Genomic DNA, 12,944 nt, shown 5'->3' with positions numbered 1-12,944 from the left:
GCTCACATCACAATGAAATCGATGGCAGGGCCCCACTTTTTTTGTCTCTGCCCAATCCCAATAGGTTTACAGGAGAAAGTCAAATTAGAATTGGATCAACTTATGTTTTTGGTTGTTATCACACCTATCTCCTCATGTGAATGGCCTAATCCATTGTTAATTGTCACAAAACCTAATGCAACCTTTGGCTATGGTGATTTTAAAAAGTCTGTAAATTACAGTCTATTATTGATACCTATCCATTACTCTAGCAGGATGAACTCTTAGCACAGCTTTCTGGGAGCCTAATTAATATGAAGCGGAGACGTGTGGTATCACCACTTACAGACATTAACGTGCAGTGTACTGGCTTTATTGCTGTGCCCACGCACTGTGTTCAATGGAGAGGCTTGGTGACGGAAACAACTAAAACAGTTTTGGTCGTGGCATATTTATTCTTCACAAGTCTTACACTAAGTTACAAATACAATTCATCACTAAAGCCCATCTGTACAGACGCACTGCACTGGCGGTAGGGCTCAATCACCAATCCTGGAGGGTACGCACTCCGGCGATGAGCCGTGGCGCAACCGCATGTACCGAGCGAGACAAAAGCTGCGTCGCCAAATGTTCGGTTCCTGGTACGACTGGAGGCACTATGATGTCCGTGAAAGGGAGAAAGGCACTGCCAAACAGAAGGATGGACACCACGCAATGGGTGACTGCATTTAAGACTGCATGTACGCATTTGCAGGGGAGTCACGTTAACTCGCCGCACGCGGTCGGTGGTGCGAGAAGTCAGAGACTTGTGTTGCATCGCGTTGACCAGCTCACACTGTTTGCCTGCTTTGTCCCGAGCGGTCCGGCGTGTGACACACCGTAGCCAAAATTTGGCATAACGGTATAGCTGCACTCGTGAATGCTGGGAATCGCTTACTTGTGTCGGCCGTGCCGTAGTTCAGCCCTTTGCAAGTATGAACGGTGTGGCCGCCACACAGATACCAGTGCCTGCCATTCGGCATTGTTAGTGCCCCTCCTATTTTCCAATGATTTTTGGGGCAAGTCAAGGCCTCTGTGCCAGGATGCATTAACTACCTGGATGATACTGTGGTCTCAGGTTCCTCAATGGATGAACACTTTCATTCCCTTTGTGCCTTGTTCACAGTGCTGCAGACTGCCAGCTTGAAATGTAACTTGGACAAGTCACAATTCTTTCAGCTGTCTATCATCTGTTTCAGTTTTAAAGTCTCACGTGCTGGCATCAAGCTCCTACTCCAGCGTGTTTATGCCATTACAGCTCTGCCACTCCCTACCAATGTCAAAAAGTTGCAGTTATTTTTCGGAAAGATTGCATACTACCATAAATTTCTCCCTGATGTGGCCACATTGACTCAGCCACTTCATTCTCTGGGAAGTAAAGGTGTTCACTTTCACTGATCACCTACCTGCAAGTGTACTTTTACCCTAATGAAGTCGACATTACACTTATCACTGTACTTGGTTACTTTCCAAATGGGCCAACATCTTGTTTTAGCCACCAATGCTTTCTCGTACGGCCTTGTGGCCATTCTTGTAAACGAATGTGCAGATGCTACTCACAAACAGAAAAACAAGCCCTTGCTAAAGTGTACACACTCAAAAAATTGATATTTTTCTAAATAGTTCTAAATTTCATTTGATCACTGATTGTAAACTTCTGGTTTCTCTTTTTCATCCTTTGGCGTCTTTCCTGGACAAAGTAGCCCACTGCATGCAGTGCTGAGCTCTGTTGTCATGCTATAACTATGAGATTAATTTCCAACCCACTGCCTAACATGCTAATGCAGATGCTCTTTCTTGAATCCCAATTGCCCCTGATCCAGCCTTTGATCAGGATGAACTATTGTGTTTCCATTTAGACATTGAAGCCTAAAACACTGTGCATGATTTTCCCGTTACCAGTTCTCAGACTTCAGCAACTGTTGAGAGCTGGTCCTGTCTTTCATCAGGTTGTTCAATACATCCACTATGGCTGGCTGGATAAACCACCAGGCCGAGTGGCGGATCCCTCGTGTAATCATTATCCTCTCTCCCACCGCCTCTCTGTTCTTGACGGTGTGTTACTTTGGGCTACTGAAGAGTTGGCATCCAGCCAGGCCCCCGTGCCACTGAGAGCATATTCACGCTGGTTTTGTGGGTCCGTTTCTTAACTCCTTTTGATCTATAGTAGTCGATGCCTTCTCAAAATTTTCTTATGTTGCCATCCACATTCATGGTGGCTACAGTCACAGCCCTTGCCGAGATTTTTTCAATGGAGAGATTGCCTTATATAGTCGTTTCCATCATGGTTTCCATAGATCGAAATGTAAGGCAATCTATTTTATTCCATAGGTCTATCTGTATCTTACTAGCAAGGAATAAATGTAACTGCAGTAACTTACGGTCAACAGAATCCATCTCTTGTCTTGTATAATGTATCCTCTCTCGAAGTAGTGCTGCTTCTGTATAATCAAATATCCGACTACTAGAAGGCATAAGAAGAAGTTCGAAAAGTTACAAACTTATGCAGAATCTACAAATAATATAGTGATGTCCGAAACTGTTATTAACAAGTCAGACAGAGTTTTATCTCAAGACGAAATTTCAGTTCTTGCAAAAGGAGGAAACTACGCTATAACACCTCCGAAAGTTCCTGTTGAGGATATTATTGCAAATGTAGAAGTAGGTATACATACTCTCCCCAAAGAAACTGCAAATGCAATCCGGATTGAAACCACCAGAGTATTATGCCGCAGTAAACCTCTGGAAAGTAATTTAACCAATGGCGAAAGAAAGGCTCTGAGAGATTTAAATGCAGATGAAGACATAGTGATTGTTCCTGCTGATAAAGGGAATGCTACTGTCGTTTTAAATACAGAAGATTATCAAAGCAAAATTTTGAATCTTTTAACGTCAGGACAATACAAAAAACTTAAGAAAGATCCTACAGCCAGCGTACTACGGAAAACAAATAATCTGATAAAATTGGCCACTTCTATTCAAAAAGAAGAAAAAAGAGCTTTATTGAAGACTGAAGCTATGTGTCCTAGACTCTATGGCCTACCCAAGGTACATAAGAAGGACCTCCCTCTGAGACCGATTGTTAGTACTATCAGTTCTCCTACGTACGAAATAGCAAGATATCTAACAACTCGTTTACAACCATATATTGGAAAAACTGACTCATATATAAAGGACTCACGTCATTTTATAGAGAAAATTGAAGGTTTAATTCTGACTCCTGAAGATATTTTAGTAATTTTCGATGTAGTATCTTTATTTACTATGATTCCAGTTAATGAAGTTATGGATTTTATAACGGATATTTTTCCAGAAGATCTGACTGCTCTTTTCAGACATTGTCTTACTTCCAGTCATTTCCAGCGGAATAATGAGTTTTATGAACAACTTAATGGCATAGCAATGGGTAACCCATTGGGTCCTGCAGTAGCTAATTTCTACATGGAGAAATTCGAACAGTCAGCCTTGGAAAAAGCAGATAAGAAACCATTTCGCTGGTATCGGTATGTAGACGATATATTTGTGGTCTGGCCACATGGTAGAGAAGCCTTAGGCGAATTTTTTGATTACCTTAATAATATAAATCCAAGAATCCAGTTTACCATGGAGAGAGAAAATGATAACAAAATACCGTTTTTGGATGTTTTAGTTATGAGACAGACGGATGGAAGATTAAAACAACAGATTTTTAGAAAAATAACGCACACAGACAGATACTTACATAAAAACTCTAACCACCATCCAAAACAAAAAGAGAGGTGTGATTACAAGTCTCATTGACAGACCCAGACGGATTTGCACGCTGGAGTAACTAGACGACGAACTAAAACATCTGAAGCACGCTTTTGAGAAAAATGGCTACTCAAAGAAAGAAGTAAGCAGAATTCTGCACCCAAACAACAAAAAGCTTAAGGACAAGTCCGAAAAACGATGGAAGAATACAGTCTCTCTCCCTTTTATAAAGAAAGTAACGGATCAGATTGGAAAGATTTTAAGTAAACATGACATTAGACCTGTTTTTAGACCAACGAAGAAAATTTGTCATGTTCTTTGGTCTGTAAAAGATAAACGCGCTCCTCTATCAGCCAATGGCGTATATAAAATTCCGTGTAAATGTGGTAAAGTTTATGTTGGAACAACAAAAAGAAGTGTAAATACACGGTTAAAAGAACACAGAAGTCTTTGCCGATTAGGAAAAACAGATAAATCGGCTGTAGCAGAACACGCTTTTCAGCCAGGAAATCATCAAGTGAAGTTTTTCGAAACAAAAATTTTATCTATGATGACGAACTATTACCCACGGCTTTGTAGAGAAGCAATTGAAATATATAAATATAGGGATAATTTTAATCGGAAAGAAGAGACCATGAAACTTAGTGATATTTGGACAGTAGCACTACAGAATTGCTAGACAGTTTTATCCATGACGAGATTACGATCGATAGTTAAGTTTTATCTCTGACAAAGATTATCTCTGCATATCACGTGTAACTCCGGTCACGCCCACTTTCTACGATATATAAGTCGCTCTCAGACGTCCGACCTGTCAGTCGGTAAGACTCACCAGAGGAGAAACCCCCCCTCTGAAGATGTCCAGCACAGCTCTGGACGAAACGTTACGGAGCTGAAGAGTTTCATGGACCACGACCTTACATCCCGGAAGGTTTACCAGAAGATATGTCATCCAGTCGTGAAAGCTTTCATACTATGATCTGCTGTCTGAGCCCAATGATTTGGCTGGCAACCTAAGTGGATACGAGCAATTGTCCATCACTGCCAAGACTGCCACCTCTGCATCACTTGCATCTCTGATGGCTTAGTGTCATGACACTAAGAGCAGCTCCACCCACACTTAACCAACTGCGCACCACAGAGCCCTCCAATCCTGTGGCCACCTCCGAGGTCTTTGCTGGACCTCACAGTGTATCCCGTGCCTCCTCCAGCTCCTGCGCAGCCTCCGTTCTGCCGCCACCACCAGGAGGAGCAGAGCCACCTCTATCTCTGCAGCCCATGCTGTTGCAACAGCTCTTTTCTCTGCTGTCTCCTACACTGATGCTCCCTTATGGCCTTTTGTGGTGCTGTGAGCACTAAACATCTCCCTGCATGTGTCATTTCAGACCATATTCTCCTGTGATGGCACAATACTTGCTCTAGCAGTCGCTCCCTTCCGATGAAGGCACGGACATCTCCACAGTAAACATTTTTCTCCGAGGGGGAAGGAGTGCTGTAACCCTATACAATGAGCGTGCATAATCAAATAGCAAGTGCCTACACTGTTGACCTAAATAGGTCACTGTGCATCAGCACAGACAGTGCAGCAAGCACTGCACCGTGTGCAAAACAGCCTTATGTAAGCCACGCACTAGGCTCCACTAAGACTACTTGACAGTTGTATGCTCACCTGTTAGACTGTGCTTAAATGTACTGTGTGGTTAAATGTGATTGCACTGATCCCTGCTTCATGCAGTGTCTTGCTGTATCGCTTGATCGAGAAGCAGAATAAAAATTGGTTGATGGGAATTTTGATGTTGTGTTTGTGAAACATTAAAGTAAAATGTTTTTATATTGTCATTTTCCAGAGAAGAGGTGATACATCAAAACATTTTACAAAAATAAAACTATACTTGATGACAAAAAATTGTGGCTGTTAGTGACTTGTTCAAAAACTAAGTTCATTTAAACAGACAGCTTCATTATTTGTGCCACTTATCACCACATCCTTATAACTACCAGTTTCTGGATAAGTTGTGTGTTTGTAATTCAACTGGCTTTTGAGAAAATCTGGCAGACAGAGAGGGAGTGTTAAACAACATGTAACATTTTAATTTCATATGAATCTAAGGTATTTAATTTTTTACAGCTTGTACAGACTTAGTGTACTCTAATGAGACCTGTGTATTCCTAAAAGCAAAATGAAATTACTTTCTTGATGGAAATATACAGAAAATTAACTTTTGAATAGTTATGAAACCTATACTGCCTAGAGCTTCAAAAGAAAACTAGGAAGAAACGCAAAGATAATTCTACAATGTTCTCGATATATAACAGACACTATACATAACTAATACTGGTAAGCAGCAGTTGTACTTACTGGAAGCTAGTCCTTATAACAACAGGCTGGCCAAAGAATGAAGGCACTGACTCATCCATTAGAGAATGTGTCTTGATAAAATTAAGCGTGAGATCAGGAAGAGTTCGTGAGTCGTTGACACACTGTCCAGGACGTGGGTCAGGCACCTACAGAACACACCCAAATAGACTAAGCACATTTTGGCTGAAGCACAAAACATAGTGTTTTGTGAATGTTATTATGTTAGTACACAGGACTACCAAACTGGATCTAAACATCTAGTGTGTGTGTATATATATATATATATATATATATATATATATATATATATATATATATATATATATATATATATATATATATATATATATATAATGGAAGGAAACATTCCACGTGTGTGCATGTTTGTGTTTGTTTGTGTGTCTATCGACCTGCCAGCGCTTTTGCTCAACAAATATATATATATATATATATATATATATATATATATATATATATAAACAAAGATGAGGTGACTTACCGAACGAAAGCGCTGGCAGGTCGATAGACACACAAACAAACATACACACAAAATTCCAGCTTTCGCAACAAACTGTTGCCTCATCAGGAAAGAGGGAAGGAGAGGGGAAGACGAAAGGAAGTGGGTTTTAAGGGAGAGGGTAAGGAGTCATTCCAATCCCGGGAGCGGAAAGACTTACCTTGGGGGAAAAAAGGACAGGTATACACTCGCACACACGCACATATCCATCCACACATACAGACACAAGCAGACATCAAGGTAAGTCTTTCCGCTTCCGGGATCGGAATGACTCTCTACCCTCTCCCTTAAAACCCACTTCCTTTCGTCTTCCCCTCTCCTTCCCTCTTTCCTGATGAGGCAACAGTTTGTTGCGAAAGCTTGAATTTTGTGTGTATGTTTGTTTGTGTGTCTATCGACCTGCCAGCGCTTTCGTTCAGTAAGTCACCTCATCTTTGTTTTTATATATATATATATATATATATATATATATATATATATATATATATATATATATATATATATATATATATGTATATGTATATGTATATATATATATATATATATATATATATATATATATATATATATATATATATATATATATATATATATATGTATATATATATATATATGTGTGTGTGTGTGTGTGTGTGTGTGTGTGTGTGTGTGATATAACAACAAGTTAACAACATAGTCTGGTGTGAAATTTTAAAAACACTAGTGTGATAAAAAGACACATACAGAAAGAAGAGCTTAGCATAACAATCCACAGCAAAAGAACAAAAACTGACTACATTAAACCATTAAGATAGAAGTCACAAAGCCTTTCTCCCTAGTTCTGAATCATTGAAAGTCAGCTGATGTCAGCCCAGTCATGTTCTGTGTCTGGCTGCAACCAGCCTCAGTGATCTAATACAGAATATGTAGCCATTGCAAAGTGACTATTGTGTATTACTGTGTTGCATAGTAAAGTAATACATCTCTTGATGAGAGATGAAGCAGTTGCTGGCATATCAGGGGAAATGCCAGATACTCCTTCCACTCCTTGGAGAAAGACAATGGGCAGTACATTAAGGAGCAGAGTATGAAAAATAATTAATAATGTCATTGAATGATGTGAGCAAGAAAGCAAAAATAAAGAGTTGCTCGACCTTCTCTCTCAACTGATAAGATGAACAATGACACATATAGAGGCAAGCTCCAACGCTGTGAGAAGAGTTTGCAAATTTTGTAAAGATAATACTGGGAAATTTTCAAAAGCTCCTGGCAAAAATATGTAAATTTCTATTCAAATTTTTCAGTTTGACAGTACTTTGAAACTGCCCTCTCCTTTGTCTGGATTACTTTAAAGTGGTCATTTTGTTTGTGTGGGTAAAGGAATTTCTTGTCATCCAGGAGGTGCCTAAAGCTGCAATATCAATTTTTTTGTTTTTAGAAACTCCTATGCAGCATTAATATACTTGGCTGTCATGCAGAAGGTCATTGGTATGAGTCCTGTCACCTGTCAGTTTTTCTTCCACACTTTCACACCATAATAGAAATGGCAGTCATTAGTTTTATTCAATTAAATGTGGCTGCATAGCTGCAGGGACTACAACATAAATTGCCATAAGGTTTTTTCAAAAGGTTGATCTTACGTCTGAGAACCTCTCCTTGTTACTTGTAACTATACATTCTGTAAAGAGTGCAGTCGTACTTTCTGACATTTTTAAGAATCTCTCTTTCACTGGGGCCAAGACCTACTGGTAAAATACAGTTGGATAATGTCAACAGAGTGTCTTGAAACAAACAACTGAACGCTTCACCTTGGTGCAGGAGATTGCTCCCAGTCTGCAGAAACTTTGACAAATACTCAAGGAAAAGATTGACTGGATTTGGCAATTACATCTCCAGAATATTTTGCTGTCCACAGAATTCACAAGGAAAAAAGTGAATAATAAGAGGTTTTTACTGGTAGAGCACGGAGATATTTTCAATTGGTAGTTGCATTTCTTTGTAGGAATTAAACATTTTCAGAAGCAGCAACAGAAATATTCTATCTGGATGAAACTTGGAAAGCCAGATAAATTTTGGCAGAAGGATGATGATGTTGCCAATATGGGGTGGGGAATCTCCTCTAGGGGCCCAATTAAAACTCATGACTAAATTTACAAAAGGTGATTACAGTGGTTAAAAGAATTCTGGAAACTTTGAAAGGTGGTTTGTAAATATAGTTTTCCCAAATCTTCTATCAAGGACAGTCAGTCATGAGGGACAATGTTCCATACCATTACAGATGGGTGGGCCAGCCGGAATAGCCGAGTGGTTCTAGGCGCTACAGTCTGGAACCGAGCGACCGCTGCGGTCGCAAGTTCGAATCCTGCCTCGGGCATGGATGTGTGTGATGTCCTTAGGTTAGTTAGGTTCTAATTTCTAGGGGACTGATGACCTCGGAAGTTAAGTCCCATAGTGCTCAGAGCCATTTGAACCATTTTGAACAGATGGGTGGACAGAACACCCACACAATATGACACCAAAGCAAGGATGTTAGAATAGCTGCAAAAGAGGTGTATTGCATGCCTTTGAATTACCCACCATTCAACTAAAAATAGTGGTTAAGGAAGTTGTTTCTATTCTGATATTTCTGTCATCAGTTGACTCGTTTCATACAGAGTAAAATTCGCTGCAATTTTACTTGCTGACTCATGCAATGGCTCCCTTGAGATCTCTGTTGTCTGCTAGCCGGCTGCTCTTCAGAGGGCTGTGCATGTTTCCATGATAGGTCTGGTGCTATTTTTCTTGTGAGGCTTAGTCAGGTTCCCTGCATGCTACCTGCACTGGCCAGGTGGGACCCCTGTTTGGCAACTGATGTCACAACCTACAGGGCAGGACCTCCGAGACAATGCCAGTTCACTTTCAAGACCAAACAGAACATCTTGTGCCCATCAGCCGACCTGCGATCTTTTTCAAACAATTGTAGAGAAAATATTCAGTAAAAAAATTTAATTCTCTCACATCTTATAGCTTCACTCATCAGCTTCATGATGAACTGCCTATCGTCTCGTTAATGATCATACGTACTGTGATATTTAGGATTAAGTAAACTGTTCCAAGAATTTCAGAAAGTTTGCAGTGAAAAATAGAGGTCACTATGAATTTGTGTTTGGCACATGTTAGGTCATATGTTGCTGCGTAAGAAATGCAGCTAAATATTACATTTTTCTTTAAATTTGGAACATATTGCTATCTATTACCAATCTCGAGAAAATGGATCATATACAGGGTTATTACAAATGATTGAAGCAATTTCACAGCTCTACAATAACTTTATTATTTGATATATTTTCACAATGCTTTGCACACACATACAAAAACTCAAAAAGTTTTTTTAGGCATTCACAAATGTTCGATATGTGCCCCTTTAGTGATTAGGCAGGCATCAAGCCGATAATCAAGTTCCTCCCACACTTGGCGCAGCATGTCCCCATCAATGAGTTCGAAAGCATCTTTGATGCGAGTTCGCAGTTCTGGCACGTTTCTTGGTAGAGGAGGTTTAAACACTGCATCTTTCACATAACCCCACAGAAAGAAATCGCATGGGGTTAAGTCGGGAGAGTGTGGAAGCCATGACATGAATTGCTGATCATGATCTCCACCACGAGCGATCCATCGGTTTTCCAATCTCCTGTTTAAGAAATGCCGAACATCATGATGGAAGTGCGGTGGAGCACCATCCTGTTGAAAGATGAAGTTGGTGCTGTCGGTCTCCAGTTGTGGCATGAGCCAATTTTCCAGCATGTCCAAATACATGTGTCCTGTACCGTTTTTTTCGCAGAAGAAAAAGGGGCCGTAAACTTTAAACCGTGAGATTGCACAAAACACGTTAACTTTTGGTGAATTTCGAATTTGCTGCACGAATGCGTGAGGATTCTCTAACGCCCAGATTCGCACATTGTGTCTGTTCACTTCACCATTAAGAAAAAATGTTGCTTCATCACTGAAAACAAGTTTCGCACTGAACGCATCCTCTTCCATGAGCTGTTGCAACCGCGCCGAAAATTCAAAGCGTTTGACTTTGTCATCGGGTGTCAGGGCTTGTAGCAATTGTAAACGGTAAGGCTTCTGCTTTAGCCTTTTCCGTAAGATTTTCCAAACCGTCGGCTGTGGTACGTTTAGCTCCCTGCTTGCTTTATTCGTCGACTTCCGCGGGCTACGCGTCAAACTTGCCCGCACGTGTTCAACCGTTTCTTCACTCACTGCAGGCCGACCCGTTGATTTCCCCTTACAGAGGCATCCAGAAGCTTTAAACTGCGCATACCATAGCCGAATGGAGTTAGCAGTTGGTGGATCTTTGTTGAACTTCGTCCTGAAGTGTCGTTGCACTGTTATGACTGACTGACGTGAGTGCATTTCAAGCACGACATACGCTTTCCCGGCTCCTGTCGCCATTTTGTCTCACTGCGCTCTCGAGCGCTCTGGCGACAGAAACCTGAAGTGCGGCTTCAGCCGAACAAAACTTTATGAGTTTTTCTACGTATCTGTAGTGTGTTGTGACCATATGTCAATGAATGGAGGTACAGTGAATTTATGAAATCACTTCAATCATTTGTAATAGCCCTGTATAAATCATTTTGCCCTATTTCACGAGCCGGTGAAAAAGCCAGGATGAAATATTCACAAAATTCCTCATGTATCGTAAACGATATCAAAACGATATGGCAAATGACAATATGCAAAGAGGAGAGTGTTTTTCCATATGATTAATATGCAGAACTGTCATATCTATCGCAACATTTAAGTGGCTAAAGATTTTTTCACTGAAATGATGTAAGATTTAAATGACATCAATAGCTGGTGAAACGAGTATTACTGCGGGTATGGTACAACATATGTGAAGAAATTACAATTTATTTTTATACTGAGAATGGGCATTTACATTAAATATTGGCATGTCTTTATGTAAGTTGCTCTTTTATGATTCTGTAGCAATATCGACTGCTTTAGAATGTCAGTGAGATGAATATTTATAAACACAGTTATATATTGGCAAAAGAAACTGGTTAATGTGGAAACAAGGTGTCTTACATTTTACTCAAATCTCATCACTGATAACGTTTCTCTGAAGAAAAATACAGGTCATGATAAGTCTGGAGAAAATAAATCGCTACTTCTGTCAATATTTTGGCAAAATCCAATACCCCCGGGTATTTTTAATAACGAATGGTATGTATTGAAACTGGGCAATGTACACTCCTGGAAATTGAAATAAGAACACCGTGAATTCATTGTCCCAGGAAGGGGAAACTTTATTAACACATTCCTGGGGTCAGATACATCACATGATCACACTGACAGAACCACAGGCACATAGACACAGGCAACAGAGCATGCACAATGTCAGCACTAGTACAGTGTATATCCACCTTTCGCAGCAATGCAGGCTGCTATTCTCCCATGGAGACGATCGTAGAGATGCTGGATGTAGTCCTGTGGAACGGCTTGCCATGCCATTTCCACCTGGCGCCTCAGTTGGACCAGCGTTCGTGCTGGACGTGCAGACCGCGTGAGACGACGCTTCATCCAGTCCCAAACATGCTCAATGGGGGACAGATCCAGAGATCTCGCTGGCCAGGGTAGTTGACTTACACCTTCTAGAGCACGTTGGGTGGCACGAGATACATGCGGACGTGCATTGTCCTGTTGGAACAGCAAGTTCCCTTGCCGGTCTAGGAATGGTAGAACGATGGGTTTGATGACGGTTTGGATGTACCGTGCACTGTTCAGTGTCCCCTCGACGATCACCAGTGGTGTACGGCCAGTGTAGGAGATCGCTCCCCACACCATGATGCCGGGTGTTGGCCCTGTGTGCCTCGGTCGTATGCAGTCCTGATTGTGGCGCTCACCTGCACGGCGTCAAACACGCATACGACCATCATTGGCACCAAGGCAGAAGCGACTCTCATCGCTGAAGACGACACGTCTCCATTCGTCCCTCCATTCACGCCTGTCGCGACACCACTGGAGGCGGGCTGCACGATGTTGGGGCGTGAGCGGAAGACGGCCGAACGGTGTGCGGGACCGTAGCCCAGCTTCATGGAGACGGTTGCGAATGGTCCTCGCCGATACCCCAGGAGCAACAGTGTCCCTAATTTGCTGGGAAGTGGCGGTGCGGTCCCCTACGGCACTGCGTAGGATTCTACGGTCTTGGCGTGCATCCGTGCGTCGCTGCGGTCCGGTCCCAGGTCGACGGGCACGTGCACCTTCCGCCGACCACTGGCGACAACATCGATGTACTGTGGAGACCTCACGCCCCATGTGTTGAGCAATTCGGCGGTACGTCCACCCGGCCTCCCGCAT

General features: G+C 41.6%; 1 protein-coding gene across 4 annotated transcripts in view; it reads right to left on the bottom strand.

Annotated features, from left to right (window-relative positions):
- LOC126484579 (semaphorin-1A) overlaps nucleotides 1-12,944 on the bottom strand; it is an 893,741-nt gene that overhangs the window by 37,143 nt on the left and 843,654 nt on the right. For all 4 annotated transcript variants that reach the window (XM_050108140.1, XM_050108141.1, XM_050108142.1 and 1 more), the window contains exon 12: nucleotides 6,110-6,255. In XM_050108140.1, coding sequence (XP_049964097.1) covers nucleotides 6,110-6,255 — 146 coding nt within the window. The remainder of the gene's footprint in view (nucleotides 1-6,109; nucleotides 6,256-12,944) is intronic.

This window comes from Schistocerca serialis, chromosome 6 (assembly GCF_023864345.2).
Source record: "Schistocerca serialis cubense isolate TAMUIC-IGC-003099 chromosome 6, iqSchSeri2.2, whole genome shotgun sequence".
Taxonomy (NCBI): Eukaryota; Metazoa; Arthropoda; class Insecta; order Orthoptera; family Acrididae; genus Schistocerca; species Schistocerca serialis.
Note: the sequence above shows the minus strand (reverse complement) of the source record. Positions and strands in the feature narration are given on the sequence as shown.